This window comes from Pelodiscus sinensis, chromosome 21 (assembly GCF_049634645.1).
Source record: "Pelodiscus sinensis isolate JC-2024 chromosome 21, ASM4963464v1, whole genome shotgun sequence".
NCBI classification, from domain to species: Eukaryota; Metazoa; Chordata; order Testudines; family Trionychidae; genus Pelodiscus; species Pelodiscus sinensis.
This window is the reverse complement of record NC_134731.1, coordinates 19335800-19352764: the sequence shown is the minus strand read 5'-3', so window position 1 is coordinate 19352764 and position 16965 is coordinate 19335800. Positions and strand designations below refer to the sequence as shown.

Genomic DNA, 16965 nt, shown 5'->3' with positions numbered 1-16965 from the left:
CCATGCAAGGGTATGTCTACACTACCACCCTAGTTCAAATTAGGGTGGTTAATGTAGGCAACCGATGTTGCAAATGAAGCCCGGGATTTGAATTTCCCGGGCTTCACTTGCATATTGCCGGGCGACGCCATTTTTAAATGTCCGCTAGTTCGGACTCCGTGCCCATGGCTACACGCGGCATGGAGTAGGTAGTTTGGATTAGGCTTCCTATTCTGATCTACCGGTACACCTCGTTCCACGAGGAGTAATTGTAGTTTGGAATAGGAAGCCTAATCCGAACTGCCTACTCCATGCCGCCTGTAGCCGCGGGCACGGAGTCCGAACTAGCGGACATTTAAAAATGGCGTCGCCCGGCAATATGCAAATGAAGCCCGGGAAATTCAAATCCCGGGCTTCATTTGCAACTCCAGTTGCCTACATTAACCACCCTAATTCGAACTAGGGTGGTAGTGTAGACATACGCCAAGAGTTATAAACTGCCCAAGAGCCCCAGAGCCATTGATGAAGCTCTGTCATGAATCTTGAAACCTGGGCAAGTCCCAGAAAATAACACCATTGCCAATCTATGCCAGGAGTCACAGGGGGTATGTCTACACTACAGCACTAATTCGAACTAAGCTAATTCGAACTAACGCATCTAGACCTAAAAACTAGTTCGAACTAGCATTTTGCTAATTCGAACTAGCATGTCCACATTGAGTGGACCCTGAACCGAGGTTAAGGATGGCCGGAAGCAGTGCCGGCAGGGCATCAGGTTAGGACTTAGAGCGTGGAGCTGCTGTCTCAGGCTAGCCGAGGGCTGTGCTTAAAGGGACCCGACCCCCACCCCGGACAGACAGTTCTCAGGGTTCCCCGCTTGCTTGTCTAACTCGATGAGGGACAGCAAAGCAGTCCTGGCTTGGAGTGCCCTGAATGCCCACACTCGGCACATCACAGCACTCGGCCATCAGCCCGGCTGCACTTGCCGCAGGCTGCCATCCGGGGGGGGGGGGGTATATTGGGGGGCTGCAGGAGAGCTTCCACCCCGAGGAGCCCGCAGAGCCACCCCAGTCCTCCCCATCGGGGGCTCATACCCCATTCCTCCCTCATCTCCTTCCATTTACCCCTCCCTAGCCCCCCTTCCTGATGTACAAAGTAAAGGACATGTGTGTTAAAAAATAGTAACTCTCTTTATTTAACAAAACTCGGGGAGACTGGGAAAAGGAGGTGGGAGAGGGGAAGAGAGAGGCTGGGAGAGGGGAGGGCAACTAAAATGACCAGGGGTTTGGAACAGGTCCCATATGTAGAGAGGCTAAAGAGACTGGGACTTTTCAGCTTAGAAAAGAGGAGATGGGGGGAGGGGCATATGCTAGAGGTCTATAAAAGCACGAGTGGGGTGGAGAGGGTGCATAAAGAAAAGTTCTTCATTAGTTCCCATAATAGAAGGACTAGAGGACACCAAATGAAATGAATGGGTAGCAGGCTTCAAACTAATAACAGAAAGTTCTTCTTCACAAAGCAAATAGTCAACCTGTGGAACTCCTTGCTGCAGGAGGCTGTGAAGGCTAGAACTAGAACAGAGTTTAAAGAGAAGTTAGATAAATTCATGGAGGCTGGGTCCATGGAGTGCTGTTAGCCAGGAGATAGAAATGGTGTCCCTGGCCTCTCTTTTGAAAGGCTGGAGATGGATGGCATGAGAAAAATGGCTTGGTCATTGTCTTCGGTCCATCCCCTCCGGGGTAGCTGGTGTTGGCCACTGTTGGCAGACAGGCTACTGGGCTGGATGGACCTTTGGTCTGACCCAGTATGGCCGTTCTAAGCTCAGGGCTCAGGGTCGGGGGGTCTCACGGGAACACCTTGATTTTCATGCACACCTGCTCCTGGGTGGCCAGGCTGGCAGCTATCCTGCCCTAGACGGCCACTTTCCTGTGCCTAGTGCGGAGGTCGTGGATGAGGTCCATGGTGTCCGCACTAGACCAGGTGGGTGCCCGCCTTTTGCAGCCCCGGACAGGCTCTTGGGAGCCGCCAGCCTGGTCCCGGGAAGAGGCGGAGGGCTGGGTGGCAGCAGGTGGCTGGCTCGAGCCATGCCAGGTGCAGGATCTGCTGGCTGGGTGCTGGCAGGCTTGCTCCTGGCATGGGCACCGTAGCCAGCCCGTGCGCCTTTAAGGGCTCCGGGGCCAGGAGGGGGGCAGAAGAGTTTCCCTGGTGGTGCCCAGAGTGGCCACCAGGGAAAGCTGGGGAGGGCTAGCCTCCCACTAGTTCGAATGAAGTGGCTACACAGACCTTAATTCGAACTACTTAATTTGAACTAGATGTTAGTCCTCGTGGAATGAGGTTTACCTAGTTCGAATTAAGCGCACCGCTAATTCGAATTAAATTCGAACTAGCAGTTTGTATGTGTAGCGCCTATCAAAGTTAATTTGAACTAATGTCTGTTAGTTCGAATTAACTTTGTAGTGTAGACAGACCCAGGGGGAAGTGAGATAACCTGGGTATCTCTGGGCCAGGCAGCCTGACATGGACGTGGGCAGCGTTGCGGGAGGGCTGACATGGAATGCAGGCAGGGAGGCATTGGGGATGGCAGCGTGCATTTGAGCGTGGTCGCAAAGGCCCGGTCAACGGAGCCTAGTAGTGTCCTTGAGGAGAATACAAGTCTGGGGGGAAAGGTAAGTCCTGGCTGTAGCAAAGTGAGGTCTGGGCCCTTCCTGGTGTATGCTCAGAGAAAAGACAAAGCAGGAGCCAACAGGAGCCAGCGGCAACTCCCGGACCCATGGACTCACCCCAGCCTGAGTTAAGCTGAAGAGGGCAATCTTTAATTTAAGCTTTGTCTGCACCGGGCAGTTGTGGTGGTAAAAGCTCTGTCAATAATCCAGAGATGTGATTTATTCGGCTCTGGTGAGGCCACATCTGGAATATTGCGTCCAGTTCAGGACCCCCCCATTACAAAAAGGATGTGGACGCAAGGGAGAAGGTCCAGCGGGGGGCAACCAAAATGATGAGGGGGCTGGAGCGCATCACCTATGCGGCGAGGCTGAGGGAGTTGGGTTTGTTCAGTCTGCAGAAGCGAAGAGTGAGGGGCGATTTGAGAGCAGCCTTCAACTTCCTGAAGGGAGGTTCCAAAGAGGATGGAGAGAGGCTGTTCTCAGTAGTGACAGATGCAGAACAAGGAGCAATGGGCTCAAGCTGTGGTGGGAGAGGTCCAGGTTGGATATTAGGAAAAACTATTTCACTAGGAGGGTGGTGAAGCACTGGAATGGGTTCCCTAGGGAAGTAGTGGAGTCTCCATCCCTAGAGGTGTTTAAGTCTCGGCTTGACACAGCCCTGGCTGGGTTGATTTAGTGGGACTTGGTCCTGCCTAGAGCAGGGGGCTGGACTTGATGACTCCTGGGGTCTCTTCCAGTTCTATGGTTCTATGATTCTACGATTCCATGAACATGCAAAAGTTACCAAAAGTGAAAACCAGGCAAACCAGTTTTTCTACCTCCCATTGTCGACATTTCCTGGCCACATGGCGAGAACCCTGTCGACAGACAGAGCAAAGCATTGTGGGTAAGCATCCCACAATGCAGTGTGGTGGGGAGGCAGAGCTGGTCCCTGCGCTTCTTGGGATTCCTCCTGTAGCTCTGGGAGCTCCCCATGCTGAGGAATGTCCAAGCAACAGGGCTGCCTCTCCAGCCCTTGCCCTGCAGCAGCCGCCTGCCTGCCGCTGGGTTCCTAGCAGGGCAGAGCAGGCGCATCCCAATGATTTGCTCTTTGTTTGTACCCCAAAGGGAGCGGCTCCCTCAGCTGTCAGACACTTCCTGAGGAACCCAGACCTGCAGGGCAGCAGAGATCCCAAATCACTGAGCAGCACCATCAGGGCAGGCATGGTGGGATGCTGGCGGAAGCCAATTCTCCTGACAAAACCCGCAACAGAGTCCATACTGGCTCTTTATTGACAAGAAACATGGGAGACAAAAGTCTCTCACAGAGCTGGAATTTGTTTGTTGCCAAAAGTGGGTGTTTTTCCCAACAAAAGCTGCATTGCAGTGTAAATGCTCTCGCTGTTTTGTCACGACAGAATGTGCCAGTGTAGACAAGGCCTCACGTTCTTGGTGACAGGCCTCACTGGGTCATGGGGCCAGTGAGAAATAATCTGCAGTAGAAGCTAGCTCAGACGAATGCCCTCCTTTCCCTCTCCTTTCCCAGACCATTCCTCCCTAACACCTTTATTTTACCTCAGTTTACCCCACGCCTCACCCAGCACTGGGGGGTGGAGCTGGCTAGAGGTCAGTAGAGTCAGGGTACCCAGCCTCATCCCGCATCGTTTCCCCCTACACCCAGAATTCCCTACGGCCCTTCTCTTGCCTCTTGCACGAGACAGGACCTGAGGCCGTGGGGTGGGAAGTGCTTCGAACAGGCTGAAGGGAGACGTCGAAGATCCTGCCCAGGCCCTGGCAAGGGGCTGTGGGGAATTCCCTCAGTGGCACGGGCCAAACGGCTTCGCCTGCACCCCTGAAGTGGGCAGTGTCAGGGGAACGTGCTCTGCACCCTCCCGCTGCCCGTGGCTTCCCCACGCTCTCTGCTGGCTTCTGGCCGGAGCTGGGCTCTGCACTCGCTCGCTGGCCACGTGCTCCCCATCTCCCGTGGCCTTAGGCGGGAGCCCCCTGTGCCGCCTGCCGCAGGACGGGGCGAAGCTCCCTGGGGACGGGGAGGGCAGGGATGTGGCTGCACCCCAGACATGAGGTGCCAGGGGCTCTCCTGCTCGCTCCCAAAGGCACAGATTGTCTCTGGGCTCGGCCCCCCGGGGTTGCACGGTCCAGGAGTGAGCCCATCTCTACGGGCTGCGCGGACGGAGAAGGGGGAGGCAGCCAGCTTACCGTACTTGGCGGCTTTCGCTGCTGCTGCTGCTGCCGCTGCTCCTGCTGGGACTCCAGCTGCTGGGACACAGTAGAGAGGGGGTCAGGGCTCTGGGATGGGGAGAACACAACCCCACAGGCCCATCGGTGGGTCCAATGGGGCGACTTCACCTCCAACGCCGCCGACTCCGGGCACCAAACCAGGGACGCCACCGACTCCGGGCACCAAACCAGGCACACCGCCGACTCCAGGCAAAGCGCCTCCCACACCAGCTGCTCCTGCAGAGACAGAGGAGAGAAACCCAGTTCCAGTCAACGCAAAGCCCAAGTGCCCAGTGTAATTCTGCTGCTGTGCGCTCCCCCCATGGAAAGGAAGGGGACTGTAAACACCCTGCCAGTACATCTGCGCCCTACACTAGAGGGACTGTCCAATGGGATAGAAGGGGACGAAACACCTTCTCCTTTAGCAGGTGCCAAGGGATGTTAGAAAGCAGCTCTTAACTATAGACAAACCTGCTGGACTGGACGCCTCCCATGCAAGAGTTATAAAAGAACTGCCCGAGGGGCCCAGAGCCATTGATGTAGCTCTGTCATGAATCATGAAACCTGGGCAAGTCCCAGAAAATGACACCATAGCCAATGTATGCCAGGAGTCACATGGGGAAGTGCAATGACCTGGGTAGCTCTGGGCCAAGCAGCCTGACATGGACGTGGGCAGCGTCGCGGGAGGGCTGACAAGGAATGCAGGCAGGGAGGCATTGGGGATGGCAGCGTGCATTTGAGCGTGGTCGCAAAGGCCCTGTCAACGGAGCCTGGCAGTGTCCTTGAGGAGAATACAAGTCTGGGGGGAAAGGTAAGTCCTGGCTGTAGCAAAGTGAGGTCTGGGCCCTTCCTGGTGTTTGGTCAAAGCACAGACAAAGCAGGAGCCAACAGGAGCCAGCGGCAGCTCCCGGACCCATGGACTCACCCCAGCCTGAGTTAAGCTGAAGAGGACAATCTTTAATTTAAGCTTTGTCTGCACCGGGCAGTTGTGGTGGTAAAAGCTCTGTCAATAATCCAGAGATGTGATTTATTCGGCTCTGGTGAGGCCACATCTGGAATATTGCGTCCAGTTCAGGACCCCCCCATTACAAAAAGGATGTGGACGCAAGGGAGAAGGTCCAGCGGAGGGCAACCAAAATGATTAGAGGGCTGGAGCGCATCACCTATGCGGCGAGGCTGAGGGACTTGGGTTTGTTCAGTCTGCAGAAGCAAAGAGTGAGGGGGGATTTGATAGCAGCCTTCAACTTCCTGAAGGGAGGTTCCAAAGAGGATGGAGAGAGGCTGTTCTCAGTAGTGACAGATGCAGAACAAGGAGCAATGGTCTCAAGTTGTGGTGGGAGAGGTCCAGGTTGGATATTAGGAAAACTATTTCCCTAGTAGAATGGTGAAGTACTGGAATGGGTTCCCTAGGGAAGTAGTGGAGTCTTCATCCCTAGAGATGCTTAAGTCTCGGCTTGACAAAGCCCTGGCCGGTTGATTTAGTGGGACTTGGTCCTGCCTAGAGCAGGGGGCTGGATGACTCCTGGGGTCTCTTCCAGTTCTATGGTTCTATGATTCTACGATTCCATGAACGTGCAAAAGTTACCAAAAGTGAAAACCAGGCAAACCAGTTTTTCTGCCTCCCAATGTCGACATTTCCTGGCCACATGGCGAGAACCCTGTCGACAGACAGAGCAAAGCATTGTGGGTAAGCATCCCACAATGCAGTGTAGTGGGGAGGCAGAGCTGGTCCCTGTGCTTCTTGGGATTCCTCCTGTAGCTCTGGGAGCTCCCCATGCTGAGGAATGTCCAAGCAACAGGGCTGCCTCTCCAACTCTTGCCCTGCAGCAGCCGCCAGCCTGCCGCTGGGTTCCTAGCAGGATAGAGCAGGCGCATCCCAATGATTTGCTCTTTGTTTGTACCCCAAAGGGAGCGGCTCCCTCAGCTGTCAGACACTTCCTGAGGAACACAGACCTGCAGGGCAGCAGAGATCCCAAATCACTGAGCAGCACCATCAGGGCAGGCATGGTGGGATGCCGGTGGAAGCCAATTCTCCTGACAAAACCCGCAACAGAGTCCATACTGGCTCTTTATTGACAAGAAACATGGGAGACAAAAGTCTCTCACAGAGCTGGAATTTGTTTGTTGCCAAAACTGGGTGTTTTTCCCAACAAAAGCTGCATTGCAGTGTAAATGCTCTCGCTGTTTTGTCACGACAGAATGTGCCAGTGTAGACAAGGCCTCACGTTCTTGGTGACAGGCCTCACTGGGTCCAGGGGCCAGTGAGAAATAATCTGCAGTAGAAGCTAGCTCAGACGAATGCCCTCCTTTCCCTCTCCTTTCCCAGACCATTCCTCCCTAACACCTTTATTTTACCTCAGTTTACCCCAGGCCTCACCCAGCACTGGGGGGTGGAGCTGGCTAGAGGTCAGTAGAGTCAGGGTACCCAGCCTCATCCCGCATCGATTCCTCCTACACCCAGAATTCCCTACGGCCCTTCTCTTGCCTCTTGCACGAGACAGGACCTGAGGCCGTGGGGTGGGAAGTGCTTCGAACAGGCTGAAGGGAGAATTCGAAGATCCTGCCCAGGCCCTGGCAAGGGGCTGTGGGGAATTCCCTCAGTGGCACGGGCCAAACGGCTTCGCCTGCACCCCTGAAGTGGGCAGTGTCAGGGGAACGTGCTCTGCACCCTCCCGCTGCCCGTGGCTTCCCCACGCTCTCTGCTGGCTTCTGGCCGGAGCTGGGCTCTGCACTCGCTCGCTGGCCACGAGCTCCCCATCTCCCGTGGCCTTAGGCGGGAGCCCCCTGTGCCGCCTGCCGCAGGACGGGGCGAAGCTCCCTGGGGACGGGGAGGGCAGGGATGTGGCTGCACCCCAGACATGAGGTGCCAGGGGCTCTCCTGCTCGCTCCCAAAGGCACAGATTGTCTCTGGGCTTGGCCCCCCGGGGTTGCACGGTCCAGGAGTGAGCCCATCTCTACGGGCTGCGTGGACGGAGAAGGGGGAGGCAGGCAGCTTACCGTACTTGGCGGCTTTCGCTGCTGCTGCTGCCGCCGCTGCTCCTGCTGGGACTCCAGCTGCTGGGACACAGTAGAGAGGGGGTCAGGGCTCTGGGATGGGGAGAACACAACCCCACAGGCCCATCGGTGGGTCCAATGGGGCGACTTCACCTCCAACGCCGCCGACTCCGGGCACCAAACCAGGGACGCCACCGACACCGGGCACCAAACCAGGGACGCCGCCGACACCGGGCACCAAACCAGGGACGCCACCAACTCCGGGCACCAAACCAGGCACACCGCCGACTCCAGGCAAAGCGCCTCCCACACCAGCTGCTCCTGCAGAGACAGAGGAGAGAAACCCGGTTCCAGTCAACGCAAAGCCCAAGTGCCCAGTGTAATTCTGCTGCTGTGCGCTCCCCCCATGGAAAGGAAGGGGAACTGTAAACACAAGTCTGTCTGTAACAAAGGGACGTCTGGGCTCTTCCCAGGGGCTGGTGCCCTGAAAAAGGAGGGGCCAGCTTACCGTATTTGGCTGCTTTTGCTGCTGCTGCTGCTGCCGGGCTTCCTGGGGATGAAGGAAGGAGAAGAAATCTCAGAACCCTGATACCATGCCGACACAGAACACAGCTGCCAGCCCGGGGTGCTGGCAGAGCCAGGCACCAATCCGGGATCCACCACGGATGCCTGGCAGGGCTCTAGAATCTGCAGAAAGCAAGAGAGGTGTGCGACAGAGCAAGGTCCAGCATGGAGAGAAGAAGCCAAGCTCCCAGGTGAGCAGGGGAAGTCCAGGCAAATGGAGAGCCCGTGTCCTGCTCTGTCCCAGGCAGGCGTGAGGACCACACTGGCTTCTCTCCAGGAAGGGGTCTCTGCAGCCGGGGAGCCTAGGATGAAATGATAGCTTCCTTTGATAGGATCAGTCTTGTGGATAAGGGAGAAGCGGTGGATGTGGTATACCTGGACTTTACTAAGGCGTTTGATACGGTCTCGCATGATCTTCTTATCAATAAACTAGGTAAATACAACTTAGATGGGGCTACTATAAGGTGGGTGCATAACTGGCTGGATAACCATACTCAGAGAGTAGTTATTATTGGTTCTCAATCCTGCTGGAAAGGTATAACAAGCGGGGTTCCGCAGGGGTCTGTTTTGGGACCGGCTCTCTTCAATATCTTCATTAACGATTTAGATATCGGCATAGAAAGTACACTTATTAAGTTTGCAGATGATACCAAGCTGGGAGGGGTTGCGACTGCTCTGGAGAATAGGGTCCTAATTCAAAATGATCGGGACAAACTGGAGAAATGGTCTGAGGTAAACAGGATGAAGTTTAATAGAGGCAAATGCAAAGTGCTCCACTTAGGAAGGAACAATCAGTTTCACACATAGGGTACGTCTAGACTACAGGGTTTTGTCGACAGAGGCTTTGTCAACAGATACTGTCGACAAGGCTTCTGTCGACAAAGAGCGTCTAGACTACATCCAGTTCTGAGAGTGTAAAGGACAGTATAGATGCAATAACACCTTCTGTCGACAGAACTATACCTGTCAACAGAAGGCATTATTCCTCGTAGAATGAGGTTTACCACTGTGACGGCGCATTGGGGTCCCCCGTCTCCTGCACCCCCAAATGGCACAAACAGACTCCACCAGCCAATAGAATGGAGGTAGTTTATTGCTTCTCCAGGATACAGCACAGCACAAATGTCATCTGGTTACAGGAACTGGGGCTAAGAGGCCTCAGTGCCCCCCTTGAGATGGGGGAGTCCCAGCCCCCCCCCCCCCCCAGCTCCTTCTCCCCTGCTTTCCAGACAGGAACTAACTACCTCTCCTCCAGCCCTGCCCCCAGCCAGGGCAGCATCCACCTTCCTTTGTTTCTCCCCATGGGGGATGGCTGGTCAGACCAGTTTGGAGCCACCTTTGCATAATGACTCCCCCCTTCCCTGCTGGGTCTTGCTACAGACAGCAGAGGTCGCCACAGCCCTAGCAAGTTACCCCCATTACGTCACAACCACCGTCGACAATACTGCCAAGTTCTGTCGACATTATGTCGACAGAACTCAGTGGTAGCATAGACGCAGGTATAGTTCTGTCGACAAAAGTCCACTTTTGTCGACAAAACCCTGTAGTCTAGACACACCCCTACAGAATGGGAAGCGGCTGTCTAGGAAGGAGTACGGCAGAAAGGGATCTAGGGGTGATAGTGGATCACAAGCTGAATATGAGTCAGCAGTGTGATGCTGTTGCAAAAAAAGCAAACATGATTCTGGGCTGCATTAACAGGAGTGTTGTGAGCAAGACACAAGAAGTCATTCTTCCGCTCTACTCTGTGCTGGTTAGGCCTCAGTTGGAGTATTGTGTTCAGTTCTGGGCACCGCATTTCAAGAAAGATGTGGAGAAATTGGAGAGGGTCCAGAGAAGAGCAACAAGAATGATGAAAGGTCTAGAGAACATGACCGATGACGGAAGGCTGAAGGAATTGGGTTTGTTTAGTTTAGAAAAGAGAAGACTGAGGGGGGACATGAGAGCCGTGTTCAGGTATCTAAAAGGGTGTCATGAGGAGGAGGGAGAAAACTTGTTCATCTTGGCCTCTGGGGATAGAACAAGAAGCAACGGGCTTAAACTGCAGCAAGGAAGGTTTAGGTTGGACATTAGGAAAAGGTTCCTAACTGTCAGGGTGGTTAAACACTGGAATAAATTGCTGAGGGAGGTTGTAGAATCCCCATCTCTGGAGATATTTAAGAGTAGGTGTGACGTAGTGGGGGGTACCTTGCTGGTTGCTATGCTGGGCAGTGGGTTGGGAGTGACCTCCACTGGCTGCTGGCTGCAGCACGGCCCAGCAGGGCAGGGGATGAGTCATTATGCAAGGGGGCTTCGAACCTGTCCGACCAGTATCTCCCAGGGAGCAGAACAATGGGAAGAAGGGGAGTGGAGCCCTGGCTGGGGGCAGGGCTGGAAGTGAGGGAGTTAGGTTTCTGGCTGGGATCATGGAGGAAGCAGCCTAGGCAATGGGCTGGGATTTAGGGGCCCAGGCTCCCCCATCTCAAGGGGGGCTGAGGTATCCTAGGCCTGCCCTGGAACCAGATGACATCTGTGCTGGGCTGTATCCTGGAGAAGCAATAAACTCCCTCTGTTCTATTGGCTGGTGGAGTCTGTCCGTGCCATTCCAGGGGTGCAGGAGACGGGAAAACCCCAACGCGCCGTCACAGTAGGTTAGATAAATGTCTATCAGGGATGGTCACAGTGCTGGGTCCTGCCATGGGGACAGGGGCCTGGACTCGATGACTCTCGAGGTCCCTTCCAGTCCTAGTGTTCTAGGATTCTATGAACATCCTGCCTCAGCAGTGCCCATGGAGCCAGAGCGGACTGGCAGCTTTCTATGGGGTGCCAAGGAAGCCGCAGTTCAAGATGCCCCCCCCAAGGCCTTTGTCCCGGAGCCTGTCCTGGAGAGAGGGGAGTTTTGCCTCCCTCCAAACCCATCCAGGGCAGAGGGGGGCTGCCCTAACGGGGTATCCTCTGTAGGAGAAAGCCGGAAGCATGGTCTAAGCCCAGACTGCTCCTGACCACAGAGCAGAGCCTGCCCAGGCCGCCTGGGACAGGACGCCCCGCTGTGCGTGCCGGGCGAAGGCGCTGGGGTGCAGCCGGCCAAGCGGGAGCTGTGAGCGCACGCTGGGCACCATGGACCTGACCGCTCTGCTCACACGTGGAGGCGCCAGGGCGGGACGCTGGGGGAATGACCGAGTGTGTTTAGAGGTTTGCTGCTAAAGGCCCCTGAGCTGCAGGCATAGAGACTGCCGGCAGGGCTCCCGGGCATTGCTTGCATGCCGAGCCACCACAGGGGGGCACTCGCACCCTGTCCTCTGGCTGCTGCTGATCAGTGGAGCTGACAAAGGCCCTGCGCACATGTGCACTGACGCCGTGTCTTGCACCGGGCCCTGCTGAACCCAGACTCAACCTGCTCCCAGCATTGCGAAGCAATGGATTCACTCTGTGCACCCGCCAGAACCCGGCTGCCACTCAGCTGCGGGAGGGGAAGTGGAGCCGTGTCGCACACACCTTCACCATTGCTCGCACGCTCGCACACAGCTGTGCCGGGGAGCACAGATGGCACCTCCCCGCCCCCGCAAGAGAAAGACACACTGCAGCTCCCGGGTAGCAGAAGGGAAGCTACCGGCCAAACCCTCCTCCCCAGCTCGGAGAGGCTCGTGGGAGTGCACCGACCTGCCGGAAGCCCAGAGAGCTTCTCCCCTCCACGGCGCCACCGAGGCAATGGGCGAGCCCGAGCATCTGCCCACGAGCCGCCTGAGGGCCTCGGACGTAGCCAGAGCCTCGGTCACAGCTCAGCTGGGCAGGCTCAGAGGGAGCCCCGCCGGGCGTGCAGGCAGCTGGAATCCCCCTCCCCTGCAGGCCTGGCTGTCCCTGGGCAGGGCCGTGGTGTCCTGGGGCACAGTGGGGGTCCCGGGCAGGGGGAGGTCAAGGGGCACAAGACCTGGGTGTAGCTCCACTATTTGCCCTCTGGCACAGCTGGCAGCAGAGACCCCCCAGGACGGGCCAGGCATGCCTCGGGCACCCAGCAGCGCCAAGCCCGCCAACGCTGAGCCAGCCCTCCGGAGCGGAGCACTCACCGTAGGCTGCTGCTTTGGCCGCCGCCGCTGCCGCCGCCGCCGCCGCCGGGCTTCCAGCGCCTGGGTGACAAAGGGCGAGAGTCAGGCCCTGCGCTGGGAACACAGCCCCACGGGCCCGGGGCACATTTACCTGCCACTCCTGGGACACCGCCCACGCCAGGGAGACCCCCAACGCCAGGCACCAAGCCTCCGCCTCCAGCGACGCCGGCAGCACCCGGCACCAGGCCAGCGCCTGCAGAGAGAGCCACAGTGCAGGGCGGCCCAAGCCTGGGGACACAGGCTCAGGGCCCACGGAGCAGGCGTCCCGGAGGGGCCCCGTCCCCCAGGCGCCTCTGCCGGTGCCCTCCTGCCGGGGAACTGGCTGGCTGCTCTTCTGACACTGCAATGGTGTGGGGAGTGCGCGCCCCGCGCCTGCTCTGCCCCGGCGCCACCAGCGCCTGGCCCTCTCCTGAGTCTTCATCTCGGTGCACTGGCTCCCAATGGGACTCCAGCCCTGCCCCACATGTGGAGCTGCAGGCTGTGGGGCTCAGGCTTTGGCCCCGGCTCTGTGGAAATGCCCGTGCAGACGGGCCCAACACCCAACGATTCCTGGCTCCTGCTCGTGACTCGTGTGTGCGCCAGGTTACGTGGGCACCCAGGGCCGTGGCCCAGGGCTGCAGGGTTAGTACCCGCCTCCATCTTGTCTTCCTGGGGCAGCCCACTTCCCTTGGCCCTGCTCTCCAGCACCTGGGCCCACGCCCATCAGCATGGCATCTAGGCTCAGGCAACTCACCATATTTAGCTGCTGCTTTAGCTGCTGCTACCTGAGCTCCAACTCCTGGGGACACAAAGAGGAGACATTCATCACATGCCAGCAGAGCCGCCCCCGCCCCGCCCCCTCAGCGACCCCCCACCTCCCGGCCACCCCGGCACTGGCCTGCCCTAGCACAGGAGGGGACCTTGCCCTGGGTCTCTGTGGAGGCCTTGCTGGGCACTGTCCTGGCCACTCCTGCAGCCCTGGCCACCGCCCGGAAGCACCCACCGTCCTGCCCCTTCCCCCAGAGAAAGCCCCTCGCCCCTCCCCCGGAGAGGGGCAGGCTAGGAAGGCCTGGCTCACGGCCGATGCTCACGGCCTGGGCAGCTGCCCCCGCGGCTCGCAGAGGAAGAGGCCAAGCGGCGCACCTGTCCCTGTGGGGTATCCAGCCTTTCCCGCGGCGCCGGCGCCCAGCCCGCCTGGTCCGTACCCTGCAGGCACAAAGAGCAGGAGCCCCATTAGCCCTGCCTCCGGGCGCCATGTCCCGCGGTGCCGTCCGAGCGTGCCAGAGGGGGGCCGGCTGCGGCGCCAGGAACCCCGGGAGATGGCTGCCTCCAGCTGGCAGCGCTTCCTCCCCGGCTCGGCAGCCGGGGCTGCTGCTCTGGGGGGGCCTGTGGCACCAGCAAGAGAGACCCTGCCCGGGGAGCCCCCGGCCTGGCCGCTGGCACACAGCACAGACCCCGCACCTGCCCACCGCCCCGGGGCACGCAGGCAGCCAGGGGCACCGCAGGCTGCGGAGCGGGTGCTGGGGGTTAAAGGCTGCCTGGTGCCAGGGGAACAGTGCCCCCCATCCCCCAGCCCTGCTCGGAGCCCTGGGACGCCCAAGGAGGGAGGCCAGGCAGATTCTCTGGGGGGGGGGGGGGGGGGGGCTCTGAGGCGCTGTCCAAGCAGCCCTGCGAAGGCTCTCACAGCTTGCCTGGTCCGGGCCAACACCAGCCCCCCGGGGCGGGGCCATCTCACACCAGGCTCACCCAGGCCCCAGCTCCAGGACGACTCCTGGGGTCAGGTTGGGACCAGCTACGGGCTAGCAGAGCGCGGGGAAGCTGGGAGCAGGCTCCAGGGAGAAGCCCCTGAGCCACTGTGACGGGGGTCCCCACCCGGGGAGGGCTGAGAATGAAGAGCACTCACCGTATGGCAGCTTCCCCGTGCTATAGGGCAGCCCATAGCCCCCTGGGGAGAGAAAACAGCACCAGTGAGTGCAGCGGGGTGGGGGAGCGCCTGCCAGCCTGCAGCAGTGGAGACAAGGCGGGCCGGGGGCGGCGGGGACAAGGCGGGCCGGGGGCAAGGCGGGCCGGGGGCGGCGGGGACAAGGCGGGCCGGGGGCGGCGGGGACAAGGCGGGCCGGGGGCAAGGCGGGCCGGGCGCATCGGGGACAAGGCGGGCCGGGGGCAAGGCGGGCCGGGCGCATCGGGGACAAGGCGGGCCGGGGGCAAGGCGGGCCGGGCGCATCGGGGACAAGGCGGGCCGGGGGCAAGGCGGGCCGGGCACATCGGGGACAAGGCGGGCCGGGGGCAAGGCGGGCCGGGCACATCGGGGACAAGGCGGTTCGGGGGCAAGGCGGGCCGGGCGCATCGGGGACAAGGCGGGCCGGGGGCAAGGCGGGCCGGGCACATCGGGGACAAGGCGGGCCGGGGGCAAGGCGGGCCGGGCGCATCGGGGACAAGGCGGGCCGGGGGCAAGGCGGGCCGGGCGCATCGGGGACAAGGCGGGCCGGGGGCAAGGCGGGCCGGGCGCATCGGGGACAAGGCGGGCCGGGGGCAAGGCGGGCCGGGCGCATCGGGGACAAGGCGGGCCGGGGGCAAGGCGGGCCGGGCGCATCGGGGACAAGGCGGGCCGGGGGCAAGGCGGGCCGGGCGCATCGGGGACAAGGCGGGCCGGGGGCAAGGCGGGCCGGGCACATCGGGGACAAGGCGGGCCGGGGGCAAGGCGGGCCGGGCGCATCGGGGACAAGGCGGGCCGGGGGCAAGGCGGGCCGGGCGCATCGGGGACAAGGCGGGCCGGGGGCATCAGGGACAAGGCGGGCCGGGGGCAAGGCGGGCCGGGCGCATCGGGGACAAGGCGGGCCGGGGGCAAGGCGGGCCGGGCGCATCGGGGACAAGGCGGGCCGGGGGCATCAGGGACAAGGCGGGCCGGGCACATCGGGGACAAGGCGGGCCGGGGGCAAGGCGGGCCGGGCGCATCGGGGACAAGGCGGGCCGGGGGCATCAGGGACAAGGCGGGCCGGGGCAGCTGTATGGAGGCCACGGGGACAAGGCTGGAGTCCCTTGCCACACTTCCAACCCTTGACCCCCTTCCCTGGCGCACTTCAGCCCCTGCCCCAGCCCAGTGAAGGTTGTGAGAGGGGGCCAAGCAAGCCATGGGGGAGGGGCAGGGGGCGCTTCGGGCTGGGGCAGGAGCAGAGGGGGGAGGAGGAAGATTGTGGCCCAAAGGCTGCCAGCTCCAGGCCCCTCTGTTTTAGTGCTCAGCCCCCGAGGCCATTGTAGAAACCGGCCCGGAGCATCCCCCCTGCACACGTGGGGGTGCGGAGCCCTCTGCAGCCAGAGGGGAGTGGGGCTGGACGCGAGCCGAGCGCCTGCTCCTCAAGCTGCATGTGGAGACCAGATGTCCCTGTGCCCCTTCCAGGCGCCCCCACCTCAGCATGGCCTGACAGAAAGCAGAGCTCCCCCTCCCTGCGGGGAGACTCTGTTCCACGGGCTCCAGGCAGCCCCCAGGGCCAGCCGTCTGCACATGCCCCGTGGCTCCATCGCAGTGCTAAGATAAGCCCTGTTAGCACCCCCCTCTTGGCTTCCCTGCGGGCCGCCCAGAGAGAAATCGAGGCCCAGGCCCTTGCTCAGCGAACTCGGCCTTAGCCTGGACTAGAACCCAGCTTTGCCAGGCTCCTGCTGCCCATGCACCTGGGGCTAGTGGCTCTGCAGCGGCCCCAGCAGGAAGCGCAAGGCAGGGAGGGCAGTGTGCTGGGAGCTGACGCAGCCAGCAGGCACAGTCACCCTGTATGCCCACCGGGCTCTGCCTGTGCTCCGGCGACGGGGTGGGGGCCACTCCCTTTCCCAGGGGCCCGGCCCATGGAGCCCGCGTGATCCTGGAAACACGGCTCGGCCACCCCTGCCCGCAGCCTGACCCTAACTCTGCACCAAGCCACGGGGAGCCTGCTCCGCAAAGGGGTGCTGAGACAGGAAGGTCAGAAGGAACGGTGGGATCAGAGAGCCCAGAGACCCGCCAGAATAACCCTGCCGGAACCGGCGCACAGCGCTGGAAAAGAAACCCAACGGCGGCTCCAAAGTCCCTGATGCTGGAGAACCCAGCCCTGCCCTCGGCCGCCTGTTCCAGTGGGCAGGACCCTCGGCGCTAACGTGTGGCATCGGTCCCCAGTCTAGTGCCAGCCTACGGCTTGTGTTCTCCTGCTCCGCTGACCAGACTCACAGGGTCTCCGAATCGCTGCCACGTGGGGACCCCGGGCCCGGGGCGAGCACTAACGCGTAGGGAGCCTGGGCCCGGGGCGAGCACTAACGCGTAGGGAGCCTGGGCCCGGGGCGAGCGCTAACGCGTAGGGAGCCTGGGCCCGGGGCGAGCACTAACGCGTTGGGAGCCTGGGCCCGGGGCGAGCGCTAACGCGTCGGGAGCCTGGGCCCGGGGCGAGCACTAACGCGTCGGGAGCCTGGGCCCGGGCCGAGCGCTAACGCGTCGGGAGCCTGGGCCCGGGGCGAGCACTAAC

At 60.5% G+C, this 16965-nt stretch overlaps 1 protein-coding gene across 1 annotated transcript in view; it reads right to left on the bottom strand.

The window, feature by feature from the left end:
• Positions 1 to 16965, bottom strand: part of LOC102450573 (uncharacterized) — a 73184-nt gene that overhangs the window by 22535 nt on the left and 33684 nt on the right. The window contains exons 14-23 of the mRNA XM_075905074.1: positions 14382 to 14423; positions 13622 to 13684; positions 13233 to 13277; positions 12591 to 12692; positions 12461 to 12520; positions 8362 to 8403; positions 8007 to 8174; positions 7857 to 7913; positions 4989 to 5096; positions 4839 to 4898 (exon numbers count right to left, since the gene is read on the bottom strand). Of these exons, the coding sequence (XP_075761189.1) occupies positions 4839 to 4898; positions 4989 to 5096; positions 7857 to 7913; positions 8007 to 8174; positions 8362 to 8403; positions 12461 to 12520; positions 12591 to 12692; positions 13233 to 13277; positions 13622 to 13684; positions 14382 to 14423 (747 nt within the window). The remainder of the gene's footprint in view (positions 1 to 4838; positions 4899 to 4988; positions 5097 to 7856; positions 7914 to 8006; positions 8175 to 8361; positions 8404 to 12460; positions 12521 to 12590; positions 12693 to 13232; positions 13278 to 13621; positions 13685 to 14381; positions 14424 to 16965) is intronic.